The sequence below is a fragment of the Helicoverpa zea genome, chromosome 17 (genome assembly GCF_022581195.2).
Source record: "Helicoverpa zea isolate HzStark_Cry1AcR chromosome 17, ilHelZeax1.1, whole genome shotgun sequence".
Taxonomy (NCBI): domain Eukaryota; kingdom Metazoa; phylum Arthropoda; class Insecta; order Lepidoptera; family Noctuidae; genus Helicoverpa; species Helicoverpa zea.
Genome location: NC_061468.1, coordinates 3,013,221 through 3,032,367, shown reverse-complemented (window position 1 = coordinate 3,032,367; position 19,147 = coordinate 3,013,221). Strand labels below are relative to the sequence as shown.

Genomic DNA, 19,147 nt, shown 5'->3' with positions numbered 1-19,147 from the left:
CCAATAACTGTCCCAGTTTTCTCTCGTAGAACCTGAGAGGCTTACATAAACTTTCAATTAACAAATTATTCTTTTGTGCAGGCATGTAAAACTTTTAATTGGGTATCCGCTTTTAAAAATACTCTTTGTGGACGGTGGCATCAATATTAATGACGTTCTCTTGTTTATTTTGAGGTAACGAGATTTATAAAGATTATGTAGACTATATATTTTTTATTTACTTATTTAATATATTATATTATAATAATAATTTATATGTTGCATGTTTGTGAAATGAAATAGAATAGAATATGTTTATTTGCAAAACATAGGTATTGACAATATAAAGATCTTATGTATCTCATGTTATTATTAAATTTTAGTAGTAATCAAGCTACAGTGACAACAACTGTGTTCAATGTTTTTATTAATTACCAGCAGCTTAATCTAGATTTCCAGAAAAGGTTTGATCGATTTTTAAATAGGTTCTTTTCAAGTCTTCTAGAGCTGCGTCTACGCTAGAAGAGCCGAGCACAAGCGGAGCACGAGCCGAACACAATTCGCCTAGTGTGGACCAACTTACAAGCCTCTAACATTTCGTTCGTGCTCGGCTGTTCCGCCTGTTGTCGGTTTTGCCCTTGTAATAATTACGACGCCCTTTATAAAAAGGGCTTGGTTGGCTGCAACAGCAGCGGCTACTGCAATATTATTAATATCGTCCATATTCGGCAAGAGCCGCGAACTCACTGCAGAAAATTACGTTCGAGAACAGTGATCGTTGCAGGTTCGTTGTACGTCCACACTTAACGCCGCGAACGACGGCTCCGCTTGTGCTTCGCTCGTGCTCGGTTCGTCTAGCGTAGACCCGCCTTAGCAAATCTGAAAATCTGAAACAACGATAAAAATAAAAACTTTTATTGAACTGGAAAGGAAATCATCGATTCTAATTTGAAAAGTTGAAAATAGAACTAGTATTGGACTTCATCACGGACTTCATAGTCACTACTATTAAAAATTAAATTCAACTATTGGTGAAGAGTTTTTCTTTCTGAATATAAAATATTGTAGCTACGCTCATCGAACTGTAGCTTTATATTTTACAGTAATGTAATTTGATAAACTTAATACATTTATAACTGCAACATATGAGATTGTATATTTTATGGACGAAAGGAGATTTTCTTGGTTGAAGTACCCTCTCAAATTCGTTTAGCCTCTCATGGCTAGCATGATTAGCTCTCACATTCTAAAATAAATCTAATCTAGATACATGTACATGTGTAACACAGGGATTTGATATTACTTTATTTTAATTAAATCGCAGTACGAACAATAAATGAATTGAATCTTGAAACATATTTATAAGATTGTAGCATTTATATATTTCTGCCAATGAACTACCATGGTACAAAAAAGCTCTCTTCAATTAACTTCACGGCCTTAAAGTCATTCGATAGCCATCAGTTTGTAAGTATATGTTTAGATTCAGTTTTACGCAGTCTGTAGCCAGCATGATGATATAACACCGAAAAGTCTTATTCAAATTAATAACGATGTTATCTTTTATTTAATTTAAATACACTATTACATTACATTATTACATTAATTCTTTTTTACAATTAAAATACTATTCTAGTAAAAAACCTACATATCCTACCTAAACTACATATTTACAAGAATAAAAACTATCAGCCTTACTTATAAACGTGAATTAAATATAAGTAATACTTAAAGCTGTTTAAGAAAATTCTTACTTATAAACGTTGCTTAAGCATGTCTTAACTAACATTTAATCACTACTTAAGACTTGAAGTAGTGATTAGTTAAAATGTTGCTTAGAAGGTAATTAGAGATTTTAAAAGTAAGGGGGTATCAAAAAACTCATCCGCATCGCTGTCAGCGGGGATCGTGCCAAATTAATGAAATTGTTAGCAAACAAAATATGTCATACTAGCTTCCGCCAGCGGCTTCGCCCGCGTGGTGTGTTGATAAAAAGTAGCCTATGTGTTAATCCAGGGTATCACCTATCTACATACCAAATTTCAATCAAATCGGTCCAGCCGTTTTTGCGTGATTGAATAACAAACATACATCCATACATTCTCACAAACTTTCACATTTATAATATAAGTAGGATAAGTCAAACATTTTACGTAATAATTTTTACTATAACCCCGAGCTCCCCTAGATTCCTGATCGAAGTTTCCCAGGGTACTTATTATCGAACAAAGACGTTTTCAGCCGACAAGGGCACGAGAAAGATCAGTTTTTTTTTGCCACAAAATATAAAAGCTTTCTCATGTTTAACTAAAAATAAATCATTTTTTGTTACAACGGAATTAGATCGCTCGGAATTTTGCAAGACTTAAATGTCTGGATTAGGTTTTGACGAAGACAAATCTTTGGTATTTATAATAACATTTATTTTATCATATTTTATCCCGAGGAGAACAATAAAGATTTAGAATATACGTACATTACAAACATTAAGGCGGCCAATAATTTGCTTGGCCTCATAAATTAGTGTGAAGATGAATGGTAGTACGTACATTATAAAGATTATGTGTTTAGACCGACTGAAAACTTTGATTGGAATGAAGATATTCTTAAACGAAATATTTGCCTACCATCCGGGTCAACTGTCGACTATCTGTTTAGTCTGTAGTATGCGCATAGTCTTAAAATATTTTTACTAACGTATTTACTGCTATATCTTTTGTATATAATTCATACTTATATTAAAAATCTTAGACATCGTCAAAGAATGTGGTAAATCAGCCCGGTTTAACCCATAAATAAATGACCTTGAACTTTTTGAAGTCGATTGCAAATCAAATACACTTTATGAATGATGAACGATGCTGCGTAGGCAGTGCTACGTCAGCTACGCCGTAGCAACGTAGCGGGACGAAACCAAAAAAAGGATTACGAGGAAATACAAGTGTAAAATAATTTACCTGCATATTTCTGGATGTACTTTATTCAAATATTTAAAAGTCTTTCAATGTTGCCATCATTTACTTATTCATTAAAGTCGATTTTAACGAAACGACACACCTAATTGCTTAAACAGCAGTTTATACCTAACGTTAGATAAAAGCCTTTCTATGTTAGAATCATTTACACTCACTAAAAACCATTTTTAAGAAACGAAACCCTCTAATTATTTACACGGCAGTTTATAACGTTCGTGAATACGATGTCAAACTATTTTTTAAGAAATGTTGACACAAGTTTTTATTTTATTCTTACTATTGTTATAGTAAAATGTTCCATACGTTATCATCCAACTATTTTTTTTATAACTCTGCATTATACAGTGTGTTATCGTCTTGACAATTATTAAACTAATCAATTTATTTCTTTACAGACAACAACGAATGACCCACCAACCGAAGATGTCATCCACATACCACCATACAAAATAGCAACCACCATGGACATAGACGAGAAAGTGTCGGGGCCCGGCGGGGCCTCTCAAAAAAACTGGACACACTTGAACACCAGTGACGAACTGCCTCTGGACATGAGATTCAACCATGGCCACATGGTGTCCATGACAGTGTACAGTGTGTTGATGGTGGTGTCCGCCACGGGGAACCTTACGGTACTATCCCAGCTGATGAAGAGGAAGAGGGCGGGGAGAGCGAGTAGGCTGGATGTGCTGCTCATGCATTTAGCCGTTGCCGATCTTATGGTAAGGGGTTGTTGTTATTTTTAGTCTAAATAGTTCGTTAATTTCTTAAGGTAGTAGGTAGAATTTTAAAACTGATATGTCAGTTAGGCTTTACTCTAACGATGAAACCAAGGGGGGTTGGGATGAAATAGGACCCTCGTGAAAAGTTTTCAAATTGTTTTAATGATGCATGAAGTACCTAGACTGGCAAAGAGACAGGTGCATTTCTGAGTAATACCTCAAGTAAATAAATAAATAACAAGATTTGGGCTTTGACTAAAATTCTATACTACGATCCTTACCGAAATAATAATATGCAACATATATCAAGAAATGTATGCCTCAAGTCGACTACTATTCTCTCTTTTACTCAGACTCTACGCTTTCTTCCATAGATTGAGTTATGCTTATAAATATATAACCTCACCTGACCCGACAGACAGACAGACGTCACAGCAGATCCGTCTATCTATCTACTATCATATCATTAACTCTAACGCTGTATGCGTAAGCAGACGGGCTTACATTCACTGCAGTAGGATTGTGATAAGGTATCGAATAGTGGATTTTTGATGATGAACCTGTAATAGTCGGAAAATACGGCTGGCTTTACAAATCAAATTTTGCAAGTTTAATTCCTGAATAATTAATATCTAATTTGAAGGATAAATTAATGAAGAATCTATACTAATATTAGGAAAAATCAGTATTAGATCGCACAGTTATCAATGAAGGTAAAAATAATTATTTGAGCTGAGCGCGCAATAAATAGGTAGCCTGGAACTTGATTGAAACTGCCGGCGAATGCTGGTATTTTTATAAGAAAGCTTGTTTATCTGTTAAGTTTGCCCAGCTGAGGCATGTAGCCACAGTACGTATGGCAGTTATTATGATTTAGAAGGTATACTGTATAATATAATGTAAGGGATGGCAAAGAAAACTTGCAAACTTGATTAGAAGTTTAAACGTAAAGTTTCACGTATATACCCACTACCTACACTACAACAACACATTACGAACAAGATTGAAGTACCTATATTGAGTAAAGAATTATTCGTTTTAAATAGATTATTGACCACCCTAAGGTAGATTGGTAGAGAACACCTAAGGCGTTAAGTCCGCCGTTGTACAATGTGCAAAAAGTATTTTAAATAAATAAATTATTGCTATAAGCTATTAGCTCACTGAAGAAAATGAGCAGAAAACCATCACCTCAAAACAGTGGTGTCTGTTGAACAATTCATTCAAAGGGAGATTTATGTAGATTCTAAAACAATTTACTTACCTTATAATATCAGGCCTTGGCGGTAAATAGCCGCGATCCATAACGAGCTCTTGTTTTATTTATACTTAGTTCAACTGAATTATTCGAAATTTATTTTTACTGTTTTTTTTAAACATGGTTTTAGAAATTAATAAATGAAACATAATCATTATTTCGCTTCTGATGCTCCAATTTTTAAAATTAGTAAACTGCGAAAATATATAGGCGTACTTTTGGAAGAGTAAAATCGTGTACCATAACGGCAAACCTTATAATGCTGTGACCATACATTTATATCACACATATTTGTTATACATACTCTGCTTACACACAATTGCAAAGAACACCTGGTTGTGTGTACTGAATCCTTGTAGTTTCGATTTTTCTCGTGAAGGCTTCATTTTGTGCATTATTTTTTCACATTTCGGTTCACCGCCGCTGTGATAAAACATATTTTCCCTCTATTGACGTTGATTGATATTATTTCGTGTCGTGAACAAGCTCATAGAATTTTGTTCACGTGGCCCTGTGAACATATTTTTCTACGTGCGCGGAATAAGTATACCACAATCAGTAAAAAGGTGTGATTTGAGGCATGTTTTGTAGAACAAGCATAGATGCAGGCTAACGAAGCTTTGGTTTTTTATCTTTACCTTTTACGTACACAAGAAAACAATGGAACGAAAGGATTGAATGCGCAGCAGATTAAAATGATTTAACTAAAAAGCTTCACTGTGGGATTACGCACCGCTGTTAATTTTAAAAGTTAATAAAAATAAGGCCCGATATTTTTTGTTGTATTCATCCCCCTTAACTGTTATTTATATTTTACCATAACTCTTTTCGTGTAGCTCAATGATTGATGTGTTTCGGCAGAGAGGTACTGTGTAGCACGATTATGTAATACTAGCCGTTTTCCCGCGGTTTCACCCGCGTCCCGTGGGAGCTACTGCCCGCACCGGGATAAAATATAGCCCTTGTTACTCGCAGATAATATAGCTTTCTAATGGTGAAAGAATATTTAAAATCGGTCCAGTAGTTTTTGAGTTTATCCATTACAACCAAACAAACAAACAAAGTTTTCCTCTTTATAATATTAGTATAGATATAGATTTAAACGTCTTCTCAAACAGAAGGAGGTCTTTAGTTCAGACGTTTTTATTTTTGAAAGATTTTACCTTATCCGTACATATAAAGTTCCAAATAGAGCCCAGTTCGTTTTTATTTACATTCTGTGAATTTATTTCCGTGTTTCCTGAATCATTTATTCACTCGAAGTTGTGTTTAGTAGTTTACTTTAGGCGGACCCAAACATTGGAGTTATGAAACTGGCTGTGTTAAATTCTTACTTGAAATCATAAACCTAGGAGTGAGTTTGTTTGTAAACTAAGCTTTCAAGGTTTATTGACTACTTTCATTTGATAGCAAGAAGAATGATGTATCAGGAGAAAACTGCAAGAAACATCTAGTAATGATGATAACGTATTTATTTAAGCTTATTACTAGAAAAATCTTAAAAATGAAATCTGTCGAGTGCGGCTATAATCTGTGTATTAATCCGATTTAACCACATGCGGTATATGCCAGTCGTGCGATACCCCATACCTCGGAAATGTACCTTTAATATCAATTCGCAATTTTTATCTATCTGTTAATTTGCTTACTAGTTCCCAGGCCGGCGAACAAATTTTTTTTCATCCCACCATCTCGGAAAGAGTAGTTTTACCCTTTGGTATCTGAGCGCAAAAGCCGTTTTTATCCTCTAGAGCGGCAAAGTGATTTGAATTTAGAACATCGTGTGCAATACTCCATTTGTGACAATCTTGATAAGACTTTTCAAACAAATACATATTAAGTAAATAAAATACTGCTTAAAATAATTATTCAATTAATTAAGTAATTTCTATTATTGTTTTTACATAGATTTTTAACCTCGTTTCATTTTTAAACTGCTATTTCAAGTAAATGAACTTAAATACGTACTTCTATTTAATTTGATACTCATATGTGCGCGCCATTTTGTTTTTTTTGCATTTCCTCGATGAGGTGGGATGAAAAGTTACGTGTTGCACTCGAGTGCAAAGATTTTTCACCTTTGCTCTTTTGATTCCCTCGCTATCGCTCAGGATTCAATTTTAGAATCCTTCGCTTGCTCGGTCATCAAAATTGAGCACGCGGTTAAAAAGCAACTTTGCACTCTTGTATAACAAATAACTATTTTTGATACATACAAATTTAAGACTTTGTGAGTGCCTTTCTTACAATGAGTCCGACAAACTTTTCTAATGCGCAAAGCTTGGCGTTGCTGCGTTTTTGAATGCTTGACTCCTGGAATTGTCGATATAACGTCACTCATTTTATTAAACATACCTATTTCAAAAGATGAAACTTGTATGTACGAAGAGCCATAGTGACGTCATATCGACAATTCCAGGCCAAAAATGGCCTTACTACAAAACCTTAAACACCTGCTTAACACTTGTCTAAAAAAAAGTGTGGCTGCAAAATGGACCTAATTTCAACGTCATAATTTGACATTTTTTTAGACAAGCGTCCAACAGACGTTTAAAAGTTTTTGTAGTATGGCCAATAAAGTTTAAGAAGGGCCGTAATTAAAGCAGCAAATGAAACGCATCGCAGTGTTGTTGCAGGTGACATTCCTCATGATGCCGCTGGAGATCGCGTGGGCAGGCACCGTGCAGTGGCTGGCCGGAGACCTCATGTGCCGGGTCATGATGTTCACCCGGACCTTCGGGCTATACCTCTCCAGCTTCGTGCTTATCTGTATCGCTGTTGATAGGTGAGTTAGCTATACTATTGTAATTCAGTATAGATCGCGTGGGCAGGCACCGTGCAGTGGCTGGCCGGAGACCTCATGTGCCGGGTCATGATGTTCATCCGGACCTTCGGGCTATACCTCTCCAGCTTCGTGCTTATTTGTATCGCTGTTGATAGGTAAGCTTTTTAGCTGTAAGGGAAGTTTATAGGGTCGAGTTGCATAAATTGGACCGGTTCGTAAATTGTACCACCTCAAAATCTACTAAACTGTAATGTTTAGTTTTAAATGGGTAACACCAAAAAGCAGTACTACCAAAATGATGCAAACGCTGCCATTTTGGATTCGATAACACACAACAGAGTAAATTGTAGTAAACAAAAATATGTTTTGCGGCGTTCTAGTATTGTTTTATGGGTGTTTACCTAAGGATTTCTTGTAGCAACGGTAAATACACTGCAACTGTTATGTATGTTTTTGGAAAGTAGACATATTAGTGACCCTTTTTGAGACTATTGTTTTATGTTAAGCATTTCGAGGTTATAATGCCGGTTCAAATAAAATTAAAAGTTAGAGTTGCCTAATTTGTACCAGGTGTTACCACACCTGGCACCTACCAATAAAATGTACCGGTACAATTTACGTAAATGAAATATTTACGTGTACTAGATTGAAATGTTTTCAGATGTCTGGAGAAGATAAAAAGTATTATAAAAGACACAAGATGACTTAAAAAAGGCCTTAGATTGTTTGAAAAATAAACCGAAAAATGAAATTTTAATTCCAAATACTTTTCCATATTTTATTTTATCAACTAATATTTAGAATAATATTTTTCATAAACATGTTTGTACTTTTAGTTAATAAGAATCACTTTAATCTCATTTAGAATATGAAGTACAATTTAGGAAACCTGTGGTACAATTAAGGAAACCGGTTTCCTAAATTGTACTTTTTGAGACTTTTTTAAAAACTTTAATTTTCATATATATTTTTGAAATTCTTCATTTTCTTTCAATACAAAATTATTGCTAATAGAACAACCTTTTTATTTATAGTAATACATTCCCTTAAAATAAAGAAGTTTTTGTGGTAGCTTGTGAAGTTTGTTAACTGGTACAATATAGGCAACTCTCCTATACATGATGGGAAATGCGTCAAGCGTATCGTGAACGTATGATCGATGCACTAACACATCATCGGTTATGTGTGAAAGATTGAATGTTATATAGTAGCTATATTTGATTGTATTGGCGTTACGCGACCACTAATACGCGACACATGTTCCATCAGATATGACTAGGGATTGCAATCCGGTATAATTTTCAATCCGGCCGGATTTCACCGGATTGACGCCAATCCGGCCGGATCCGGCCGGATCCGGCCGGATTTTAAACTTACTTAGGGCCTTGCATTTAGTTTTGATAATAGCACATAAAAAGAAAATGAAAACACGTTGATGGAAAATGAAATCACTTTTAATTATATTTCTTAGCATTAATTGTAATTTTTGGTACTATTTGTAAAGTAATTAATCAGTCTGACTTGCTGCATGTAAGTATCTGAAAGTACTTAAGTAATAACTAATAATACTATTAAACTCTTATTAATAATCTATATAGTTTTAATTAAAGAAAACAGTCTTTTAAATTTGTACTTATAAAATCAGCTTCAGCTCCTAAACCTAAAAAATAAAACAAGTAGCATTTAGTTTTGCAATGCAATTAAATATCTCATTTAGTTGCATTGCAAAACTAAATGCTACTTGTTTTTAACATTCAAGTAAATATTATTTGTTGGCCTGGAAAAACGATCTAAGAAAACATATAGTATTGATTGTAGTATCCCCCAATCTGCTCCTGATGGGACTGCATATATAGCCTGCCGCAGAGAAGGCCCTTTCTGCCTCTACACTAGTTGGTTTGATTGCCATTATGTAATCGTAGATAAGCGATAAGTGTTTTCCTTTTACTCCTTCTACTTCATATCCATTCATTTCTTTTTTAAGGATTTTCTCAAAATCTGTATCTTTTCTAGCTATAACTTTCCCCCTATACCCTTTTTTTTCTTGCAGGATTTGATTTTCCAGTTCCTCTTTTAATGTTATTTTTTTTTCTATCGACAATGACATGGAATCAGATGCGGACGTCTAGCGATATGGCAACGTCGCGCTCGCGCTCGCGATTTCTTGCTTTACCGGATCCGGCAGTCGGATCCGGCGCCGCCTCACCGGATCCGGTAGGTCCAAAAACACGCCGGATCCGCCGGATTACCGGATCCGCCGGACCGGATTGCAATCCCTAGATATGACCCTTCCCTTTAGTATAAAATTTTAGATTATTAGGGCTGTGGCAAATGGTTCAAAATGTTTTATTGAATAGGTTGGTTTTATTTGCATTTTTTTTTACTTCGACTAGAATTATTCGTGCAAATTCATCCTTTGACTATGAGTAGGTCATAATCAATACATAACTTTTTTTGATTCTTGGAATAGTGAGATATAAAAGATGTCATGTAGCGCATAATCATAAGAAAAACATGAAAGAAAATGAGTCAAAAGCTTACATAATATATACCCTCCAATTCAAGAACAGAATTCAATTTTTCATGAGCAGAATTCAATATTTCATGATAAGCCACAGTTTGAAGAGTCGTGAATGGCGAAATAAAGAGTAGGTTCATAATAGTCTCCAGATATGTGAAGTGTCATTGAGGCTTTATTTTAACAAAAAGAAATAAGATTCTTTCAGCTTTAATATACCTGTATTCCAGACTTTGTTTTCGTACTTACCTTACTTGTTGCGCAAACCGAGGGCTCTTGGCTTCGTTGTGTTCTAGAGCTTTCTAAGTGCGGAAAATTAAAAAACCGGCTTTGAACTTGCGTAGCTTTGAAGTTTGTGAGTGCTTATCACACATCCGATCGGAACTTTACACTTTGCTAGGCTCTAAAAAATGCTTATACATAAATATTAAACTCTTGCCAATCACAATTTTTAAACAATAACAATCTGTAAACTTTTTTATTTGACAGATATATCAACCATATAATTGGCAATTTTTTCAGGCAATCAAAGAAGCTATATTTATTATCCCTACGCAAAATATCTGTAAAATCATGATTTTTGCGCTACTATGATATGGTGTAGCAATTACAATGCTACATGCAATAGAGTCGTGAAATAAGCGGATACATACATATAACGTGCTAACCTACATAGGTAGGTAGGTCAAATACATCTCGGAATCTAAGCAAACATTCCAGTATAACTCTCTGAGTAACTCCAGTAAACGTATTGCAGTGTACTGTACACCTACGAATTGAGGATATGCATACATGTACATCATGGAGGAAGGAAAGATGAGCGGAGATGCCATAAGGCAGGCTTCTTCTAGGTCAAATACGTCCAGTTGTCGTGAACAAAACGATCAGTTATGACTGAACTAACAAGGCGTTTGGGTAACTTGTTTGACATATTTGTCGTAGATTGTTGGTTTTAAAAAAAATGGGTGGGATCCAAAGAAGGCGTTCCTCGTCTTACGAACACCCGAATTTTGGCGACTTAAGTTTTTCTTAATCAGAAAATTTTCCGTTGTGACATCTCCGCTAGTCATTTTGTTCTCCATGGCATATGCATATACATACATCATTACTACCCACGGACTCTATCAGCGACAATAATGACATACCTAGGTAACTACCTATGTATATGTTAGTACGTAAATATGTGTGTGTATGTACGTGTGCGGTGTTTCGGGTCATCGAACGAGATCGATCAGTCAGCTGTCCGAATTCCAGGCTCGCTGTCTCTACGTAACCTTTTTTTACATTTATTACATTACATTACATTTATTACATTACATTGTCTACTAACATTGTCTAGTTGTGTATTTTCTGTTCAGGTGTGAAAGTATGTATAAATGAGTTTTAGGAGGAGTGGAGAGACAGACGTTTATTCATATTCTATGTTTTTGGTGATTCCTTGCTTACTAATACGTAACTACATTAGATTTTTTTGAACATTGGCCCTGAAATCGAAAAGACGATAAATAAATATTCTTTTGGAAAATATTTTTTTTTCAGCACTTAAATCTAAACTAAACCACATATTTAAAAGTTTGAAAAAAAAAAACAATAAAAAATTACCCGAAAAAGCCATTAAAATTTAATTGCTGTACCTAGTTATCTGTCCATGAAAACCTTAATCTATTCCACCTAATTGAGCTTGTTCTAAAGTACAAACCTAACCAGATGCTAAGTACAGGATAATTTTAGCTCTTCTCTGTTAAAATATTTAATGGACCAACTTTAATTTAGAAAATTATCCAACCCTTTGTTGTTCAAACAATTAGCAACCTGTCGAACCCAAGTTACCTGAGAGTGTAAAATTAATACATTAAAGTATTAACTACATATATTGTGAAAAACGGTTGCTTAAATACATGCAAGAATATGTTAAAATATTTCTTAATTAAGCCTAAGATCAAAAATAAGTTGGTTCAAAGTAATTATTTGTAGAAAGTTTAAAAGTCTGAACTTACTAAATATCTGATAAAATATTTCAAAATATGGCCGAAACTTGGTCTAGATCAATGAAGTTATTAAAAGATGTTAAGTAGTAAGATGGAAGTTTTTTTTATTTATTAGCCAATATAAGTGGTTACCGAAGTTTTTATAATACCACTAATCAATCTAGTTAAAAGTTAGCCGATATAATAATATAAAACACGCAGCACCTAATTGATAACTAAGTTTTAAGAGAAACAATAATTAAAGGTAAATAAATAAACTTGGATGAACAAATTTTTTTTTTATCTACGAAAGGATATTGCATGGTTCCAAATCGTTTTCCGATCAGTAAAACTCGGTGCGTTTTAAACGGTCACTCAAAACTGGTGTTAGGAGTTACTGAGATTGAAAATAATATCAATCTTCCTGGTCTTCTTTCGTTATTTACAAAAATAAAATTATTGTATTACAGATACTACGCCATCTTGAAGCCATTGAACGTGACGTGGGAGGCGCGCGTGCGCAGGGCACTGATCACGGCGTGGGTCTGCGCCGGCCTCGCCAGTCTGCCGCAGAGCTTCATCTTCCACGTGGAAGAGCATCCTGATGTTAAGGGGTAAGTGCCACCTCATCACGTCACAAAAAGTACCTGCTACAGCGTGAAAAATACTAACAGCGAGTGAACGGTCTAGACGTTAAACGGAACAAAATCAAAGCAATGCTCTGCAACCACCCTACGTAGTTACGTCTAAATGTGGGTACTAGTGTTTTGTTCATACGAGTATTCTTTTTGAATATTGTGATGTTTTTTATCTGCTAACTATGTTGTCAATATACGACTATCTCTTCGCTATGTACCTATTATTTAAATTAGCACCAAGTAATAACCAAGTAATATACATTTTTTTATATTTTATTACTTGGAATTCGCATATGAATAAAAAAATCAAAGGGAGATTTATTTTCTTTTGCTTCGTTATTGAGTATATTTCCATTGAAAATACATAGCATTCAACCAAAGTTCAACAAAGATTTCTTTAATCGGATAAAGTTTTTTCATTTGTGAATGTTTGAACTTTTTCTTAAGAAGTTCGGAGACATTGCAATTTGAATTTAACATCAAAGGATCTTGAAATCCAGACTTTTAATGAACATAACAACGATTACTTACTGAAAAACATTTATAAACTAAGTCGGCAACTAACATATTCTTTTCTCGAAAAAACTGTGTGAAACATTCGCGCTCAATATTTCATTACTTAAGTACTTTTTAGCGCCAATTCATGGTTCGTTGACCTCACATGTTTGACACGAGATTAATATTCATCGAAAATTAATCCATACGCTGACGAATCCCATCAAAAGCCTACTTCACAAACATTTTATTGAGTATTCGAAACATGTGTAGGATAATAACATATACTAGCTGTTTCCCGCGGTGCCACCCGCCCTAAGGTACGTCAAAACTTGACAGGGTTGAGGGTTCAAGCACTTTAGTTCCACGAAAGTTTCTGTCGTTTTACTAGCAGACAGAATAACTTTCTGATTTCTAATATTAGAAAGGGGTGATCCTTAGCTGTGCGTGGGTACTTCGTGTGAAAATTGTAAAAAGGTCAGTAAGATCTCGCGGGACACGACTCCCGAGCCTCGGCGCTCGCTGACGCATTCCGAAAGGTTAACGAATTGTAAAGATTTCAAATGATACTTAACTTGGATGAAAGTCAAAGAGTTTCTCAAGTTATTTAAATTACTTCCTCCTTTGAAGCCGCTGGGAATTCCTGCGATTTCTCTCGTCTCGTACAACCTACTCTACGGTAATCACGTAGTTTTTCTTGAAAATGTTGTCTAATAACATTTCGGGAGGTAGAGCGTAACCAAATTTTTAAGAACAATTTCTTGACTTTGCTTTGTAGATTTCTAGGAGTCGTTACAAGACAATTGCAAATATAAAAGAGTATTTATTTTTTAACAAGAAAGTATATTTCTCTTGAAAATTGGATTTTGAACTCAGTGTTTTGTACTAACGTAAATCCGACTGCCAAGGAGGGTTATGTTTTAATACTAATGTACCTCGGGCTGTCAAAAATACAAATCTGTGTTTTATTTGATTATTAATCTCGTCTATATTTTCACTTCATTTTAGAGAAACCTAAATATTTCAAGCCGACGAATTTACAAACATCCGATTTAAAATACCATTTCCATGTGTCACGCACACAAACCACACTGCAGGAAATACGTGCTGCATACAAATGCAATCCGATGATAGTTATAAACTTTAACCATCGAGAACAAAATGACTAGCAGAGGTGGCATAACGGAAAATCGCTATGCGGGTTAGCGGGGGACGAGGAACGATACTCTTTTCGCCCTACTACGCCTTCTTTGGACCCGACCATTTTGGCAGATGTCTCAAAAAACTCGCCTCGTCAGTTCACACGTAACTGATCGTTTTGTTCGTGGCCACCGAATGAATTTGACCTAGAAGAAGACACCTGACCTACTTCTTTACTGGCATCTCCGCTTATATTTCCTTACTCATGACTATAACACATTCACATCAATATAGACACCGGAATACTCGCATATCTTTTGATCTGATGCTCCGTAAACACTAGATAGGAATCTAGGCGCAATATTGGCACAGAATCCACAGATGATGCCACATTCATGCCTAGTTCAGCCTCTAATCTAGATTCTAGACGATAGACGCTATAAATGTTTATGCTATTGATCAAAAGATCGATGATAGAAGAGATGTGTACTATCTAAGTGTAAGCTTATGTGTCGGATGTGCGTTCATAATGGAAGGTAATAAACAGGAAATTGAAATAGACAGTTCGGTATTGGGTGCATTATCATGTAGGTATTATACTGGTAAGACTTAATGTTGCCTTATGTTGCTCATTGAAATACATGTTTTGAATGAATTAGGCATCTACACATATTAACAGTGGTACTTTCTGATAGTTTGTAACATTTAAGCCATTTTATTTTGAAAAGACAATACAAAGGGAGAATTGAGTTATCCCAGATTCAAGAAAGTGCACGTCTATCCACTATCAGTAACCTACTTACCACTGTAGAATTCCAAAATGGCTTTCAATACCAATGTCGTAAAAACATTCACGATAGCAATCAGCATATCCATAGATTTGATGGCAACTAAAAGAAATGCTCTTGGCTAGCCGACGCCGATCGTAAACCGTGCCGATAGAACAGGGTTATTGAGCTTGCAACTACCACGCTAATAATATAGAGTACATCTATTTACATAAACACGGTCACAAACTCTATTTGTATTGAGGGAATTTCCGCTACATAAATAGTTGTAACTGAAATAGTTTTCATCGTTACGTAGTTAATTTGAAGCTATAAACGAAATAACATCTATAATATTCAATTACCTGACTGCTCAACCATTATGGCTCTCGATACGGTAAAGCGATACATTACATACTTACTACAAGTCTCGTTTAGTTACGACTTTCGGCAGTGGTTCGGTAATAAACAGTCGAAAGGTTCAGGAATGATTGATGTAATATCAATAAATTAGGCTTAAGTGCTATATTTTATTGCCTACGTCAGTCATTAGGGTTTGAAATAAGAGACTTGTTATTCTTTATTTAGCATGATATTATTGTATACTCACTTCAAGGAAATTAATTTCAAAGCAATATATTGATGTCATTAGATATTTAGGCGGTCTCTCTTCTCTTTACTCTTCAGTTACCTTCTGGGTTATAGGAATTCCTGTAATAGTATTTCAATTATAATATACGTATTAGTAGATAGTCCAATTATAGCACGAAAGAAGACTCGAATAAGAAGGAATTGCATGTTAAATTAGGTCTGTCAGAACTGCAAAGGTAAATGAGGGCAGAAAACATAGTGAACCGACTATAAATAACTTAGGAACAGGGCACGAAGAAGATTGATTAATGAAGTCAATTTTTAAATGTTTGAATTTGAATTAAAATGAATTTGAATTTAAATGAATTAATTAAATGAATTTGAATTTAAATGTTTGAATTGTTTAAATGTTTTAAACTTTACCTTTATGAAAATTCCAGATACTACCAGTGCGTGTCTTACGGCTCACTGCCGACGGAGTGCCACGAGTTCGCGTACTTCTTAGTGAACATGATACTCATGTACGTCATACCGTTGCTGTCCACTCTCTACTGCTCGTCTGCTGCGCTGCTTGAGATCATACGCAGAGCTAATACTTCTAATGGTAAGCGTACTATGAGATATTGTAGGTAAACAGTCATATTTTGTTGGACTTAGTCATGGAAGCTGTGTTTTATTATAGGTATAGTTTGTTTACAAGCGTTGCGTGTGGGCTTGTATAAATCAATGTTCTTAAATGAACTCATAGCTAGAACTCGGCAAGCATCTCCGTTTAAACATACAATTAATTTGTGGCGTCCACTGACAAGCAGATAACCTATTCCGTCTCTTCTTTCTCATGGACTTTCAATGGTCAATATTGCGTATATTTTTACTCCTCCATTGTATTAAGTTTAGCTTGCTTAATGCAGTACGCGATGACATCAAATAATTCCAATATAATGATTGCAGATAAGATGCGTCGAAGCGGCGTGGGCATTTTGGGGCGAGCGCGCGCTCGGACACTCAAAATGACAGTCACCATAGTTCTAGTGTTTTTTACTTGTTGGTCTCCTTACTACTGTTATTGTTTATGGTAAGTATTGCAAGAAGTTTTAAATGCAATTAATATTCCTTATTCTATGTTTATACTTTCTAAGCATGAGTACTCAGATACTCGATCCTACAGAAATAAGGTTAATATTTCCACAGATTTTTTTTTTCTGTATTACCAACGACTTGCAAAAAGTAATTTTACATCTACGTATCATCAAATTCATGGGAAATGCCGTTTCCAGGTACTGGATCGACAAGGAATCTCTAAAGAGCCTGGACCCGGCCATTCAGAAGGCGATGTGGTTGTTCTCGTGTACCAACTCGTGCGCGAACCCCATCGTGTACGGCGTGTTCAACAGGAATCGCTGGTCATGGCGCGCCGGACGGGTGAGTTACTTCGTAAGTCCCGGCTTTTGGATAATTATCGGTGTTGTCTTCTTCTACTTTCCTGTAACCTCTATAATTATGAAAGCTTCTTAAGGGATTCTTGTTATATGTATAACACCATTATCTTTTAGTCTAATGGCTAATTCTTCATCATCATCTCCCGTGCCTTTTCCCAACTGTGTTGGGGCCGGCTACCAGTCTTACCGGATGTAACCAGTATTTTACAAAGAGCGACTGCCTCCTCGACCCGGGCAACCCAGTGCCCTTGGTTAGACTGGTTGTCAAACTTACTGGCCCCTAACTACCCGTATTAACTGCAAAGGATGTTAAATGTCAGCCGGGATCTACAATTTAACATGCTCTCCGAATCACAGATATAACAGTGCTCTTTCTTCATATTTAGTTAAAATAAGTGCTACATAATAATAACATGATATCCCTATTTCCAGAACGTTCGATGTCGAAGCGGCAGCATGAGGCGTGGTTCAAGACTTCCTTACGGTGAATCTATGGAGATATCGGCGGCTACCCTGGCAAGAGCCAGGAACTCTGTGGGCAGTGAGCGCAATGGCCGCCGCGACTCCACATACAACACACAGAACGGCTCACAAAAACATTGGAACACAATCAATAACAACCATGTTAGCAATGGCATGGTATAGCCACCGGACTCAATCCTCTCTCGCCTTATAATTGTGTTTAGATACATTTTAGTGAAAACTACTTCTGTAAATCTTTCAAGGTGCTTGGGTGAATTGATATCGCAAAGACATTCGTTTTAAAGTTTGACGCAAAATGGTGGACGGTGCACGTGGTCCTAGCATCAACTGTTGCTGTTTTGTAATGTTATATTACATGAACATTCATAACAAACAAAAACTTTACTACAATCAAGACAACTCATGATTGCGATCTGTATAAAACCAGTGCTGGGAAACAAATAACGGTTAACAATAACGTTATCGATGTAGTTATAGTTTTTCTGTATCCGATAACTATTTGAAAAGGGATTGAATATCGTTATTGAATTTCTTTTGTGTGTAAAAGAAAGCTTTAAGGTGGAGTCTTGAAACATATCTTGGTTGCGATAGGTTACACAAAGACTACGGTTCGAACGGTTTGTGCCATGCCTTCTGAGTAGCGTAATGTAAGTATAGTTGTTGAGTGTTACGCACTGATATGTAACATTCCTGTAAGTGAATTAGCTATAAATATAGTCCTTAATTAATAGCTGTTAGCTAGGTAAATGAGGCTTCGTCAATTGACATTGTGACGTCACGATTGTTCGATAGAATGACAATCGCAATTGATTCTCTAGTTCTTCGACACAACTAGGATACTCATGGCTTTCCAGCAAGTGAAGTTTACATTCCAATGAGAACACGCTTAAGTTATTACGTATATATTTATTCAATAAGACTGACTGACAGACGATAAGTCCTTAGTAGGTATTTTGATACCAAACACTATATTTGTTATTTCTTTGAAGGTTGTTTTTGTTTAACTTTAGTTGTAAACTGAAATTCTTTTATTTTTTTGTTTAGTAGTGTAAAGGTGTACCTTGGCTGTGAGGTGATAGAGACTCAGCTCTATACATACAAAGAGATATGAAATTTTTGTACCAAATCTTAATCCTAAGTTTAATGCAAAAGCTAATTTTTTAAATAAAAAATAATGAAAAATTCTGTTGTTTCTATTACATAAGAACCTTATGTATAAAAGAAAGAAACAATATTCACACAAATATTTATTTAAATTAACATCCATTTTAAATAAAAACAGGGAATCATGAGCCGACATCAATAAATAATATTTGTACTCACATAATAATATTTCATGATTTAAACTCATTTTTATATACTTAGTGCTTCAATACATACAAATAACAAT

General features: G+C 35.3%; 1 protein-coding gene across 2 annotated transcripts in view; it reads left to right on the top strand.

Moving 5' to 3' along the window:
- The window catches only part of LOC124638029 (adipokinetic hormone/corazonin-related peptide receptor variant I-like), a 109,913-nt gene extending 90,974 nt beyond the window's left edge, over nt 1–18,939 (top strand). Inside the window, exons 3-9 of one of the 2 annotated variants that reach the window (XM_047174801.1) lie at nt 3,350–3,676; nt 7,571–7,719; nt 12,675–12,818; nt 16,276–16,439; nt 16,787–16,910; nt 17,113–17,269; nt 17,707–18,939. In XM_047174801.1, coding sequence (XP_047030757.1) covers nt 3,416–3,676; nt 7,571–7,719; nt 12,675–12,818; nt 16,276–16,439; nt 16,787–16,910; nt 17,113–17,269; nt 17,707–17,919 — 1,212 coding nt within the window. In that variant the 5' untranslated portion in view covers nt 3,350–3,415 and the 3' untranslated portion in view covers nt 17,920–18,939. The remainder of the gene's footprint in view (nt 1–3,349; nt 3,677–7,570; nt 7,720–12,674; nt 12,819–16,275; nt 16,440–16,786; nt 16,911–17,112; nt 17,270–17,706) is intronic. The other variant, XM_047174802.1, reaches the window with a different exon arrangement.
- The last annotated feature ends 208 nt before the right edge of the window (nt 18,940–19,147 follow it).